At 55.2% G+C, this 12406-nt stretch overlaps 1 protein-coding gene across 40 annotated transcripts in view; it reads right to left on the bottom strand.

Moving 5' to 3' along the window:
* Positions 1-883: 883 nt before the first annotated feature.
* ANKRD24 (ankyrin repeat domain 24) overlaps positions 884-12406 on the bottom strand; it is a 44625-nt gene continuing 33102 nt past the window's right edge. For 39 of the 40 annotated variants that reach the window (XM_065536063.1, XM_074025414.1, XM_065536065.1 and 36 more), the window contains 7 exons: positions 11844-11916; positions 11487-11605; positions 9738-11339; positions 7057-7224; positions 2966-3091; positions 1498-1563; positions 884-1262 (listed from right to left, as the gene is read on the bottom strand). In XM_065536063.1, coding sequence (XP_065392135.1) covers positions 1185-1262; positions 1498-1563; positions 2966-3091; positions 7057-7224; positions 9738-11339; positions 11487-11605; positions 11844-11916 — 2232 coding nt within the window. In that variant the 3' untranslated portion in view covers positions 884-1184. The remainder of the gene's footprint in view (positions 1263-1497; positions 1564-2965; positions 3092-7056; positions 7225-9737; positions 11340-11486; positions 11606-11843; positions 11917-12406) is intronic. The other variant, XM_074025424.1, reaches the window with a different exon arrangement.

Genomic DNA, 12406 nt, shown 5'->3' with positions numbered 1-12406 from the left:
TCATCCCAGCACATTGGGAGGCCGAGGCAGGTGGATCACCTGAAGTCAGGAGTTTGAGACCAGCCTGGCCAACGTGGTGAAGCCCCATCTCTACTAAAAATACAAAAACGAGCCAGGCGTAATGGTGTGTGGCTTGTAATTCCAGCTACTGGGGAGACTGAGGCAAGAGAATCACCTGAACCCAGGAGGCAGAGGTTGCAGTGAGCCGAGATCATGCCACTGCATTCCAGCCTGGGGACAAGAATGAAACTCCGTCTCAGAAAAAAAAGAAAAAATACAAAAATTAGCTGGGCGTGGTGGCAGGCGCCTGTAATCCCAGCTACTTGGGAGGCTGAGGCAGGAGAATCACGAGAACCCGGGAGGCAGAGGTTACAGTGAGTTGAGATCGCTCCACTGCACTCCAGACTGGGTGACAGAGGGAGACTCCACATAAAAAAAAAATAATAATAAAACAGGTGCAGTGGCTCATGCCTGTAATCCCAGCACTTTGGGAGGCCGAGGCGGGCGGATCATGAGGTCAGGAGATCGAAACCATCCTGGCTAACACAGTGAAACCCTGTCTCTACTAAAAATACAAAACTTAGCTGGGCGTGGTGGCGGGCGCCTGTAGTCCCAGCTACTTGGGAAGCTGAGGCAGGAGAATGGCGTGAACCCAGGAGGCGGAGCTGGCAGTGAGCCGAGATCGCGCCACTGCGCTCTAGCCTGGGCGACAGAGCCAGACTCTGTCTCAAAAAAAGAAAAGGAAGAAAAAAGTTGGAGTTTATCCTGATGGTTGATTTGTTGTGCTGTGGGGCAGGTGGGGAGGGGTGTGAGTGCTTCCTTTTCTGGGCCACCCCCTTCCCTCCCCACAGGGGAAGCCCAGCAACCAGACGGCACGCATTGGTCCTGTGCACAGAATGCCTTTATTCCTGGGCTGGCGTCTGGATGTGGAGGACACAGGGACTCACAGATTCTCCGGTGGTGGGGGAGGGGCAGTGACACCCCGGGTCCAGACTGACCAGTGCCTGCGTGCGGAGACCAGGTGGGGCGATGGAGCCAGCTGGGGACGGTCGGGCAGGGACCCAGGCTGGTCTCCAAGTGCATGGGTCCGGATGGGGCCAAGTGAAGCCGGTCTGCAAGGGGCCTGCAGGGGCGTGAGGCCCCTGCATGGGTGTGGTCAGTGTAGCCACTGGGCCTGGCCTTTCTCAGCGGCCCTGAGCCTGGAGTCTCTGCATCTGCAGAATCTGGCTGAGAATCTGCTGCACGTCTTCATCCATCTGGCCCTAGGGTGGGGGGAGTAGAGGGGGACCCTGAGTGTACCCCCGACGGCTGCCCCAGGCCCCTCCACCACTCCCAAAGACCAAGCCAGCCAGGAGGGAAATGCACACAGGTGGGCTCCCACCTGCCACGAACCTCTCCCCAGGACCAGCCTCCCACTGTACAGAAGGGGAAACTGAGACCGAGAGAAAAATCGTGGCCTGCCCAAAGCCACCGGGCGCCCGGGAGCTGGCCACTCACCTGAATGGCGTAGAGGAGGTGGCTTCTGTACAAAGCCACCACGCTGGAGTGGTCCCTGGCAGCTTCCTGGAGGTATGAGGGAGGGGTGCTCAGAAGAACAGGACCACCTCCCCCACAGCAAAACACACCAAAAAGTGCCCTTTGCTCCCCAAGCCTGTATTTTGATGGACGACTGCTAAAATATGAAAAGATGGCCGGACACAGTGGCACACATTTGTAATCCCAGCACTTTGGGAGGCTGAGGCTGGCGGCTCATCTGAGGTCAGGAGTTCAAGACCAGCCTGGACCAACATGGTGAAATCCTGTCTCTACTAAAAATACAAAAATTGGCTGGGCGCGGTGGCTCATGCCTGTAATCCCAGCACTTTGGGAGGCCGAGGCGGACGGATCACGAGGTCAACAGATCGAGACCATCCTGGCTAACACGGTGAAACCCCGTCTTTACTAAAAGTACAAAAAATTAGGTGGGTGTGGTGGTGGGTGCCTGTAGTCCCAGCTACCCGGGAGGCTGAGGCAGGAGAATCGCTTGAACCCGGGAGGCGGAGGTTGCAGTGAGCTGAGATTGTGCCACTGCACTCCAGCCTGAGCAACGGAGCGAGACTCCATCTCAAAAAAAAAAAAAAAAAAAAAAAAAAAAATTCCCAGGCAAGGCGGCTCACACCTATAGTCCCAGCTAGTCAGGAGGCTGAGGCAGGAGAATCACTTGAACTTGAGAGCTGGGAGGCAGAGGTTGCAGTGAGCCAAGATCACCCGCTCCAGCCGGGGTGACAGAGTGAGACTGTCTCAAAAAATCTATCTGTCTGTCTGTCTGTCTATCTATCTATCTATATCTATATATATATTTTTGTCTTTTTACATAGATATAGATATAGTTATAGATATATGGAAATATGGCCAGGCACTTTGGGAGGCTGAGGTGGAGAACTGCTTGAGGCCAGGAGTTTGAGGCTGCCCAGTGAGCTATGATTGCACTACTGCACTCCAGCCTGATAGCACAAGATCCTGTGTCCAAAAAAAAAAGGGGGAGTGGGTACCAGGAGCAGTGGCTCACATCTGCAATCCCAGTATTTTGGGAGGTCCATGTGAGCCCAGGAGTTTGAGACCAGCCTGGCCAACATGGGGAAACTCCGTCTCTAATAAAATACAAAAATTAGCTGGGTGTGTGGTGGTGCGTGTCTGTAATTCCAGCTACACAGGACGCTAAGGCACAAGAATTGCTTAAACCCGGAAGGCTGAGGCTGCAGGGAGCCGAGACTGTGCCACTGCACTCCACCTGGGTGATGGAGTGAGACCCTGTCTCAAAAGAAATAAAGGAAATATTTCCTGGCCGCACCATGCAGGTGATGTGGACGCCACCGACCCACCCCAGCCCCTCTCCTGGGATCCCCACCCATGCTGTGCTGATTGGTAAATATTTGGACTCCTCCATCCTGATGGTCCCGCGGCCCCCGCCCGGCCCGGCCCTTACCTGCAGCTGCTGCTGTAAATCCTTCACCTGGTCACGGAGGGCCTCCACCTCGGGGGTGGCCAGGGCGGCCGGCTGCTCCTTCAAGGCCTCCTTAAGACTGAAGACTTCTTTGGAGAGTTCTGTGATCTGGGGGTGCGAGTGCTGTCAGCCATCACCCTGGGCCCAGGGCTGGGGGCTGAGGACCTCTCTGCAGCCGCAGGAAAAGGCCAGGGATAAAGGCCTTCGAGGGAAGGTCCTGTCCCAGGCAAACTCTGGCCTGAGTGCCACGTCTGGCCCACAGCCTGTTTTAATTTCATTTATTTATTTATTTATTTATTTATTTATTTCTATTTTAGATGCTTATGGTTACCAGCACAGCCTGTTTTTATACAACCCACAAGCTAAAATTGGTTTTCACGTTTTTTGTTTTTGTCTTTTTTTTTTTTTTTTGAGATAGAGTCTCGCTCTGTCACCCAGGCTGCAGTGCAGTGCACTGGTGTGATCTCCGCTCACTGCAACCTCCGCCTCCCAGGTTCAAGCAATTCTTCTGCCTCAGCCTCCTGAGTAGCTGGGACTACAGGTGCCCATTACCACGTCTGGCTAATGGTTATATTTTTAGTAGAGACGGGTTTTCGCCATGTTGGCCAGGCTGGTCTCGAACTCCTGACCTCAGGTGATCCACTTGCCTCGGCCTCCCAAAGTGCTGGGATTACAGGCGTGAGCCACTGTGCCCGGCCAAGTTCTTAACTTAGTAGTAGCTGTGATCCTCCACAGAAAGTATGTTTAAACTGTGCCTGGTCAACAGTAGGCACTCAATAAATGCAGGGCCTTATTATTACTATACATCAGGGGTTTTCAACTTGAGGCAATTCTGCCCCCCAAGGGGACACTGGGTGTTGTGTGAGGACAACACGACCTGGAGGAGCTCTTGGCATGGAGTGGGTGGAGGTCAGGGATGCTGCTCAGTCCCCTCCAATGCCCAGGACAGCCCCAGCCCAGGAAACGATCCTGCCTCGACATCCACAGTGCGCAGGGGAAGAAACCAGGCTATAGATAAACCATCATCCTAACTGCAATTTTGCCCTCTGTTTAGAGGCGGAAACTGAAGCTCAGAGAGGTGAAGTGTCTGGTCTAAGGTCACACAGTGAGTCGAGGCTGGGTCATTCTTTATGCTGAAGCGCCTGGGACTCTGGGTGTCTCATCTCCTGTCCAGTGACATGTTGCGTGATTTTGAGCCACTAACTTCATCTCTTAAAGATTCAGTTTGCTCATCTGGAAAATGGGGACAAAAATACTTTCTGAAACCAGGTGCAGTGGCTCACGTCTGTCATCCTACCACTTCGTGAGGCTGAGGCAGAAAGATCACATGAGCTGAAGAGTTTGAGACCAACCTGGGCAATATGGCGTTTGAAACCCTGTCTCTTACCAAAAAAAACAAAAACAAAAACAAAACAGGCTAGGCATGGTGGCTCACGCCTGTAATCCCAGCACTTTGGGAGGCTGAATCACCTGAGGTCGGGAGTTCAAGACCAGCCTGGCCAACATGGTGAAACCCTGTCTCTACTAAAAATACAAAAATTAGCCAGGTGTGGTGGTGCATGCCTGTAATCCCAGCTACTCAGGAGGCTGAGGCAGGAGAATCTCTTGAACCCAGGAGGCGAGGTTGCAGTGAGCCGAGATTGCACCACTGTACTTCAGCTTGAGCGACAGAGTGAAACTTTCTCTCAAAAAAAGAAACAAGGCCGGGCGCGGTGGCTCAAGCCTGTAATCCCAGCACTTTGGGAGGCCGAGACGGGCGGATCACGAGGTCAGGAGATCGAGACCATCCTGGCTAACACGGTGAAACCCCGTCTCTACTAAAAAATACAAAAAAAACTAGCCGGGTGAGGTGGCGGGCGCCTGTAGTTCCAGCTACTCGGGAGGCTGAGGCAGGAGAATGGTGTAAACCCAGGAGGCGGAGCTTGCAGTGAGCTGAGATCTGACCACTGCACCCCAGCCTGGGCAACAGAGCCAGATTCCGTCTCAAAAAAAAAAAAAAAGAAGAAGAAACAAAAAAATTAGCCAGGTGTGGTGGCACACACCTGTAGTCCCGGCTACTCAGGAGGCTGAGGCAGGAGGATCGCTTGAACCCAGGAGGTCAAGGGTCCAATGAGCTGAGATTGTGCCACTGCATTCCAGCCTGGGTGACAAAGTGAGACCCTGTCCCCAAAAAAAAAAAAAAAAGGCTTTCTGGCTTTTAGAGTTGCAGGAAGATTAAAAATGGTAACGTGTAAGGCCGGGCGCAGTGGCTCACACCTGTAATCCAGCGCTCTGGGAGGCCGAGGCGGGTGGATCACGAGGTCAGGAGATCGAGACCATCCTGGCTAACATGGTGAAACCCCATCTCTACTAAAAACACATAAAAAATTAGCTGGGCGTGGTGGCGGGCACCTGTAGTCCCAGCTATTGGGGAGGCTGAGGCAAGACAATAGCGTGAACCTGGGAGGTGGAGCTTGCAGTGAGCCGAGATCGCACCACTGCACTCCAGCCTGGGCGACAGAGCGAGACTCTCTCTCAAAAAAACAAACAAACAAACAAAAAAACAAAGGTAATGTGTGAAAAATTCCCAATCTAACAACTGGAGGCTGCTGTTATCATCATTGTTTAGGAACAAACGTGGGAATGTGGGAGCGCGGGTACAAACCCAGCTGAAAGACTGCATGGCTGTGTGACCCTGGGTAAGTGACTTCCCCCCTCTGTGCTTATGTTTCCTCAAATGGGGATAATAAAAGCACCTATCCTGTGAGAACTGGATATGATTAAATGCATCAAGTCCATAAGGTCTGGCATGCAGAAAGCACTCAATAAATGTAACTAGGCCGGGCGCGGTGGCTCACACCTGTAATTCCAGCACTTTGGGAGGCTGAGGTGGGTGGATCACGAGGTCAGGAGATCAAGACCATCCTGGCTAACATGGTGAAACCCCGTCTGTACTAAAACTACAAAAAATTACCCAGGCGTGGTGGTGGGTGCCTGTAATCCCAGTTACTCGGGAGGCTGAGGCTGGAGAATGGTGTGAACCTAGGAGGTGGAGCTTGCAGTGAGCCGAAATCACACCACTGCACTCCAGCCTGGCCAACAGAGCGAGACTCCGTCTCAAAAGTAAATAAACATATAAAAAATAAATGTAACTGTGGGGACAGATGCGGTGGCTCACGCCTGTAACCCCAGCCCTTTGTGGGGCTGAGGCAGGCAGATCACTTGAGCTAAGAAGTTCGAGGCCGGCCGGGCGCAGTGGCTCAAGCCTGTAATCCCAGCACTTTGGGAGGCCGAGACAGGCGGATCACGAGGTCAGGAGATGGAGACCATCCTGGCTAACACGGTGAAACCCCGTCTCTACTAAAAAATACAAAAAACTAGCCAGGCGAGGTGGTGGGCGCCTGTAGTCCCAACTACTCGGGAGGCTGAGGCAGGGGAATGGCGTAAACCCGGGAGGCGGAGCTTGCAGTGAGCTGAGATCTGGCCACTGCACTCCAGCCTGGGTGACAGAGCGAGGCTCTGTCTCAAAAAAATAAATAAATAAATAAATAAAATAAAATAAAATAAGGCTGGGTGCAGTGGCTCATGCCTGTAATCCTAGAACTTTGGGAGGCCGAGGTGGGCAGATCATGAGGTCAGGAGAACAAGACCATCCTGGCTAACACAGTGAAACCCCATCTCTACCAAAACTACAAAAAATTAGCCAGGTGTGGTGGCGGGCACCTGTAGTCCCAGCTACTCGGGAGGCTGAGGCAGGAGAATGGCGTGAACCCGGGAGGCGGAGCTTGCAGTGAACCGAGATGGCGCCACTGCACTCCAACCTGGGTGACTGAGCGAGATTCCATCTCAAAAAATATATAAATAAAATAAAATAAAAGTAACTGTGGTTATAATTAGTAGCTGGAACAGCAGCCTCTGTGTGTCTGACTTATCAGAGGCTGTAACCAGGTCCCCTTCTGTTTCTGAGCCTCAGTTTCCCTTCTGGAAAATGGGTTGATTTTCCAAGGCCCTTGCAGCGGGGACCTTCATAGACTGTCCTCAACCTTTGCTGAGTGAATGCCTCCCTGACCGGGTGTGGGAGAGGGGGCACCCACCTTCTTGTCCTTCTCCTTGGCCTTGTCCAGAGCCTCCTGGGCCCGGCTCTGGGCCTGGCGAGCCCTTTCCGCTTCGGTCCGTAGCCCCCGTAGCTGCTGCTCTGCTGTGGCCAGCTGCGCCTCGGCGGCATGTCGCTCACTCTTCATGAACAGGGCCTCACGCTGCACCTGCGGCCCAAGCCCACGCGTGACTCTCAGGACACTAAAGACTCCAATGATGCTAGACCCCAGAATTCATATGACCCTTCTACTTTGTTTTTGTATTTTTGGATTTTTTTTTTTTTTTTTTTTTTTTTGAGACGGAGTCTTGCTCTGTCGCCCAGGCTGGAGCGCAGTGACCAGATCTCGGCTCACTGCAAGCTCCGCCTCCCGGGTTCCCGCCATTCTCCTGCCTCAGCCTCCCGAGTAGCTGGGACTACAGGCGCCCGCCACCTCGCCCGGCTAGTTTTTTGTATTTTTTAGTAGAGACGGGGTTTCACCGTGTTAGCCAGGATGGTCTCGATCTCCTGACCTCGTGATCCACCTGTCTCGGCCTCCCAAAGTGCTGGGATTACAGGCTTGAGCCACCGCGCCCGGCCTGGATTTTTTTAAACACAGAGTCTTGCTCTGTTGCTCCAGAGCTGCAGTCCTGGCTGGAGTACAGTGGTGCGATCATAGCTCACTGTACCCTCAATCTTTCAGGCTCAAGGGATCCTTCCACCTCGGCCTTCCAAGTAGCTGGGACCACAGGTGCATGCCACCACGCCCGGCTACTGTTTTCGTTGTTTTTTTTTTTCTTTTTCTTTTTTTTTGAGACGGAGTCTCGCTCTGTCGCCCAGGCTGGAGTGCAGTGGCGTGATCTCAGCCCACTGCAAGCTCTGCCTCCTGGGTTCATCCCATTCTCCTGCCTCAGCCTTCTGAGTAGCTGGGACTACAGGCGCCTGCCACCAGGCTGGTTAATTTTTTGTATTTTTAGTAGAGACGGAGGTTTCACTGTGTTAGCCAGGATGGTCTCGATCTCCTGACCTCTTGATTCGCCCACCTCGGCCTCCCAAAGTGCTGGGATTACAGGCATGAGCCACCGTGCCCGACCCTGGCTACTGTTTTCTTGTTTTTTTTTTTTTTTTGATACAGAGTCTTGCTCTGCTGCCCAGGCTGGAGTGCAGTGGTGCAATCTTGGCTCACTGCAACCTCCGCCTCCCGGGTTCAAGCGATTCTCATGCCTCAGCTTCCTGAGTAGGTGGGAGTACAGGCCCGTGCCACAATGCCAACCTAATTTTTGTATTTTTAGTAAAGATGGGGTTTCACCACGTTGGCCAGGCTGTTCTCAAACTCCTGACCTCAGGTGATCTGCCTGCCTCAGCTTCCCAAAGTGCTGGGATTAAAGGCAAGAGCCACCACACCCAACCTGTTTTCTTGTATTTTTTGTCGAGATGGGGTTTTGCCATGTTGCCCAGGCTGGTTTCGAGCTCCTGGGCTCATGTGATCTGCCCGCCTTGGCTTCTCAAATTGCTGGAGTTACAGGTGTGAGCCACTGCAACTGGCTAGATTTCATTATTTTTAATCCAGTGGACTCTGATGCTGAAGTTTCTGTTTTTGCTTTTTGAGATGGAGTCTCCCTCTGTCACCCAGGCTGCAGTGCAGTAGTATCATCTTGGCTCACTGCAACCTCCACCTCCTGAATTCAAGCGAATTTCCTACCTTAGCCTCTTGAGTAGCTGGGATTACAGGCACCCGTCACCACATCCAGCTAACTTTTTGTACTTTTAGTAGAGATGGGGTTTTGCTATGTTGGCCAGGCTGGTGTTGAACTGCTGACCTCAGGTGATCCACCCACCTTGGCCTCCCAAAGTGCTGGGATTACAAGCGTGAGCCACCGCGCCCAGCCATGAATTCAGGAATTTGAGACCACCCTGGGCAACATAGCAAAACCCCGTCTTCACAAAAAATTAAAAAGTTAGATGAGCATGGTGGTGCACACCTGTGGTACCAGCTACTTGGGAGGCTGAGGTGGGAGGATTGCTTGATCCCAGGAGGTGGAGGTTGCAGTGAGCTATGATTGTGCCACTGCACTCCAGCCTTGGTGACAGAGCCAGACCCTGTCTGAAAAACAAAAAGAAAGGAGAGGAAGGGAAGGGGAAGAGGGGGAAGAGAAAGAAAAAGAGAAAGAGAAAGAGGAAGAGGAAGAGGAAGAGGAAGGGAGGAAGGGAGGAAGGGAGGAAGGGAGGAAGGAAGGAAGGAAGGAAGGAAGGAAGGAAGGAAGGAAGGAAGCCAGCGGGCGCGGTGGCTCACGCCTGTAATCCCAGCACTTTGGGAGGCCGAGGGGGGTGGATCACAAGGTCAGGATATCGAGACCATCCTGGCTAACACGGTGAAACCCCATCTCTACTAAACAAAATACAAAAAGTTAGCTGAGCGTGGTGGCGGGCACCTGTAGTCCCAGCTACTCTGGAGGCTGAGGCAGGAGAACGCTGTGAACCCAGGTGGAGCTTGCAGTGAGCCGAGATCGCGCCACTACATTCCAGCCTGCGCGACAGAGCGAGACTCCCTCTCAAAAAATAAAAAATAAAAAAAATTAAATTAAAAAATAAAATAAGTCTGTTCAAGTAAAATCGATGGGGTCAAAACACCTCAGGGCTGGGGGGCTAAAAAAAGGCCGCCACGTGGCCGCTGGGGTGCTGGGTGGGGGCCAGCCTGCTCACCTGGAAGACCTCTGCACTGGTCTTCTCATGCCGCCGTCCCAGCTCCTCCAGCTGCCCCTCCAGCTGTGCCACGTTGGCCTGCAGGACGCCCACGATGCGTTCGTGCTCGGAGAGAGCCACGCTGCACACACGCTCCCGCTCCAGCTCCGCGCGCAGCCGGGCGGCCTCCTTGCCCGTGGCCACCACCTCCTGCTCCAGACTGGCTGCCCGGCCCCGCAGCTCCAGGGCCTCCTCCTGCAGCCGGCGGTGCTCAGTGGCCGGCACCACGGACTGGCGGAGGGCCTCGGAGGCCTCCCGCAGCTCGGCCAGGCCCTGCCGCGCCTCCTCGCAGGCCGCAGCCAGCTCAGCCACTCGGGCTTCGGCCGCGTCCCGTGCCCGGCCCAGCTCCGCGGCCGCCGTGCGCTGCTGCTCCCCCGTGGCCTTGGCCGTGGCCAGCTGCTCCCGCAGCACCTCCAGCTCCCGGCTCTGCTCCAGCCGCGCCTCCTCCCGCTGGGCCAGCTCCGCCCGCAGGCCCCGGGCCTCCTCCTCGGCGAGTAGCCGGCTGGCGCGAGCCTCATCCAGGCAGGCCGAGGCCGCCTCCAGCTCCCGCAGGCGGGAGTCCCGGTCTCGGAGATCCTCCCGGGCCTGCTCCAGGGCGGCCCGCAGCTGTGCAGTGTCGCCGCCACCCCTCTCCACGCTGGCCCCGCTGCCCTCGGCCTCGCGGACGCGCTCTCGCAGCCGGCCCGCCTCAGCTTCCGCGGCCTCGCACTTCCCCAGGGCCGCCTCCAGCTCCGCAGCTGCCTCCCGCTCCCGCTGCCGGAGCGCCTCCTCCAAGCCGCGAATCCTGGTCTCCAGCTCTACTTGAAGCTTTTCCGAGGCCTCTGCAGCACCAGGATGTAGGACAGGGCCAGCAGAGACCCCCGGGGCCATGGCCTCTACCCCGGGGTTCTCTACACCTGTGGCACCGAATCCTGTGGCTTCTACCCCCGTGGCCCTAGAGCCTGTGGCCTCCATGTTTGTGGTCCCTGTGACTGGGGGCTCTGGTTGCCCAGCACCCACTCTGCAGGCCAACACTTCTGCTTCCTCTGCTTTTGTTTTTGTGGCCTCCACTCCCATGGCCTCCACTCCTGTGGCCTCTGTGTCTGTGGTCTGCACTCCTGTGGGCTTAGTTTCCATGTTTGCTTCCTCTTCTACAGTCTCCATTTCTCTGACCTCAGCCCCTGTGGGTTTTGTCTCTGTGGCCGTGGCTCCCGTGGCCTCAGCTGCCGTGGACGTGGCTTCCATAGTCCTGGCTTCCATGGTTTCATCTCCTGCAGCCTTCTCATCTGTGGTCTCAGCTCCATTAACTTTGGTTTCTGGAGCCACTGAGCCATTTAGCTCCATGTGGGTTGGCCCGTTTTTGGTGGCTGTGGCTCCAACACCCTCACTCTCCCCATAGGCCGCCCTCTCTTCTCTGGGGACCTCTCGTGTCTCCTGCTGCCTCAGTGCCTGCAGGGCCTCAGCGTGCTGCCTGCGCAGCTGGTCAAACTCGGCCCGGAGAGAGTCATAGAGGGCAAGAGGGATGACCTCTGCTGAAGCTTCCACTTCCATCTGTGTCTCATCCTTCTCAAAGTTCTCCAGGATCTGGGGAGTGGGGTGGGGGGCAGGAGTCTGGCAGGGGTTGATGTGACCGTGGGGACACAGGGCAGCTTTGCCACTTTCCCTGCCCACCCTGACCTCAGGGAACCAGCCCTAGGTCCTCAGATCTGTCCCCAGCCTCACTTTCCCTACCTGGACCTTCTCCATCAGTTCCTGGTTCTGTCTGGTGAGCACAGCCACCTGTTCCTGCAGCGAGGCCAGGCGTTCCTGGGCCGACGGGCTGAGTTGCCTGGACAGCAGCGCCTCGGCCCCTGGAGGGGGACACAGAGTCAGGCCCCAGGGGCCTGGGCCACAGGGGACAGGAGGTGGAGGGCTGGAGTGGTGGATCAGGGTCCCCAGGGCAGACTTAGGCAAGCAGAATTTAAAAAACGGAAGAGTACATACCTCCCTCCCAGCTTCAAACTCCCCCACACCTAGAGGTCCAGGCTCCGTCTCCCAGGGCCCCAGGGGACAAGGCGGCCAGGAGTGCGTGGGGAGGTGGGGGCTCACCTGGAAAGTCAGGCAGCTCACCCTCCTCATCCTGCAGAGTGGTCACATCATAGCTAGTATTCTCCCGCTCGTTCTGGGGGTAGGGAGCAGAGTCCAGCTCGGGGTTCTGCTCTCAGCCCCTGTGTGTTCCCACCAAGACTCCAGTGGGGACTGGGCTGTTCACATATCTGTATGTCTCCCATGAGTACCAGATGGCTGCATTTGGCCCACCAGATTTGGCCCACAAGGATTTAGTGAGCGCCTTCTATGTCCTTTGCCACTCCCCTTTCCCCTGCTTTTTTAAAATTATTATTTTGGAGCCAGGGTCTTAATCTGTCACCCAGGCTGGAGTGCAGTGGTGCGATCATAGCTCACTGCAGTCTCCAACTTCTGGGCTCAAACAATCCTCCCACCTCAGCCTCCCAGGCAGCTGGGACTATGGGTGTGGAACACGACACCTGGCTAATTTTTAATTTTTTTTTGTGCAGAGATGCAGTCTCGTCACGTCGCCCAGGCTGGTCTCGAACTCCTGGGTTCAAGCCATCCTCCTGCCTCAGCCTCCCAAAGTGTTGGGATGACAGGCG

The sequence above is a fragment of the Macaca fascicularis genome, chromosome 19 (genome assembly GCF_037993035.2).
Source record: "Macaca fascicularis isolate 582-1 chromosome 19, T2T-MFA8v1.1".
Lineage (NCBI taxonomy): Eukaryota > Metazoa > Chordata > Mammalia > Primates > Cercopithecidae > Macaca > Macaca fascicularis.
This window is presented reverse-complemented; position numbering and strand designations above follow the sequence as displayed.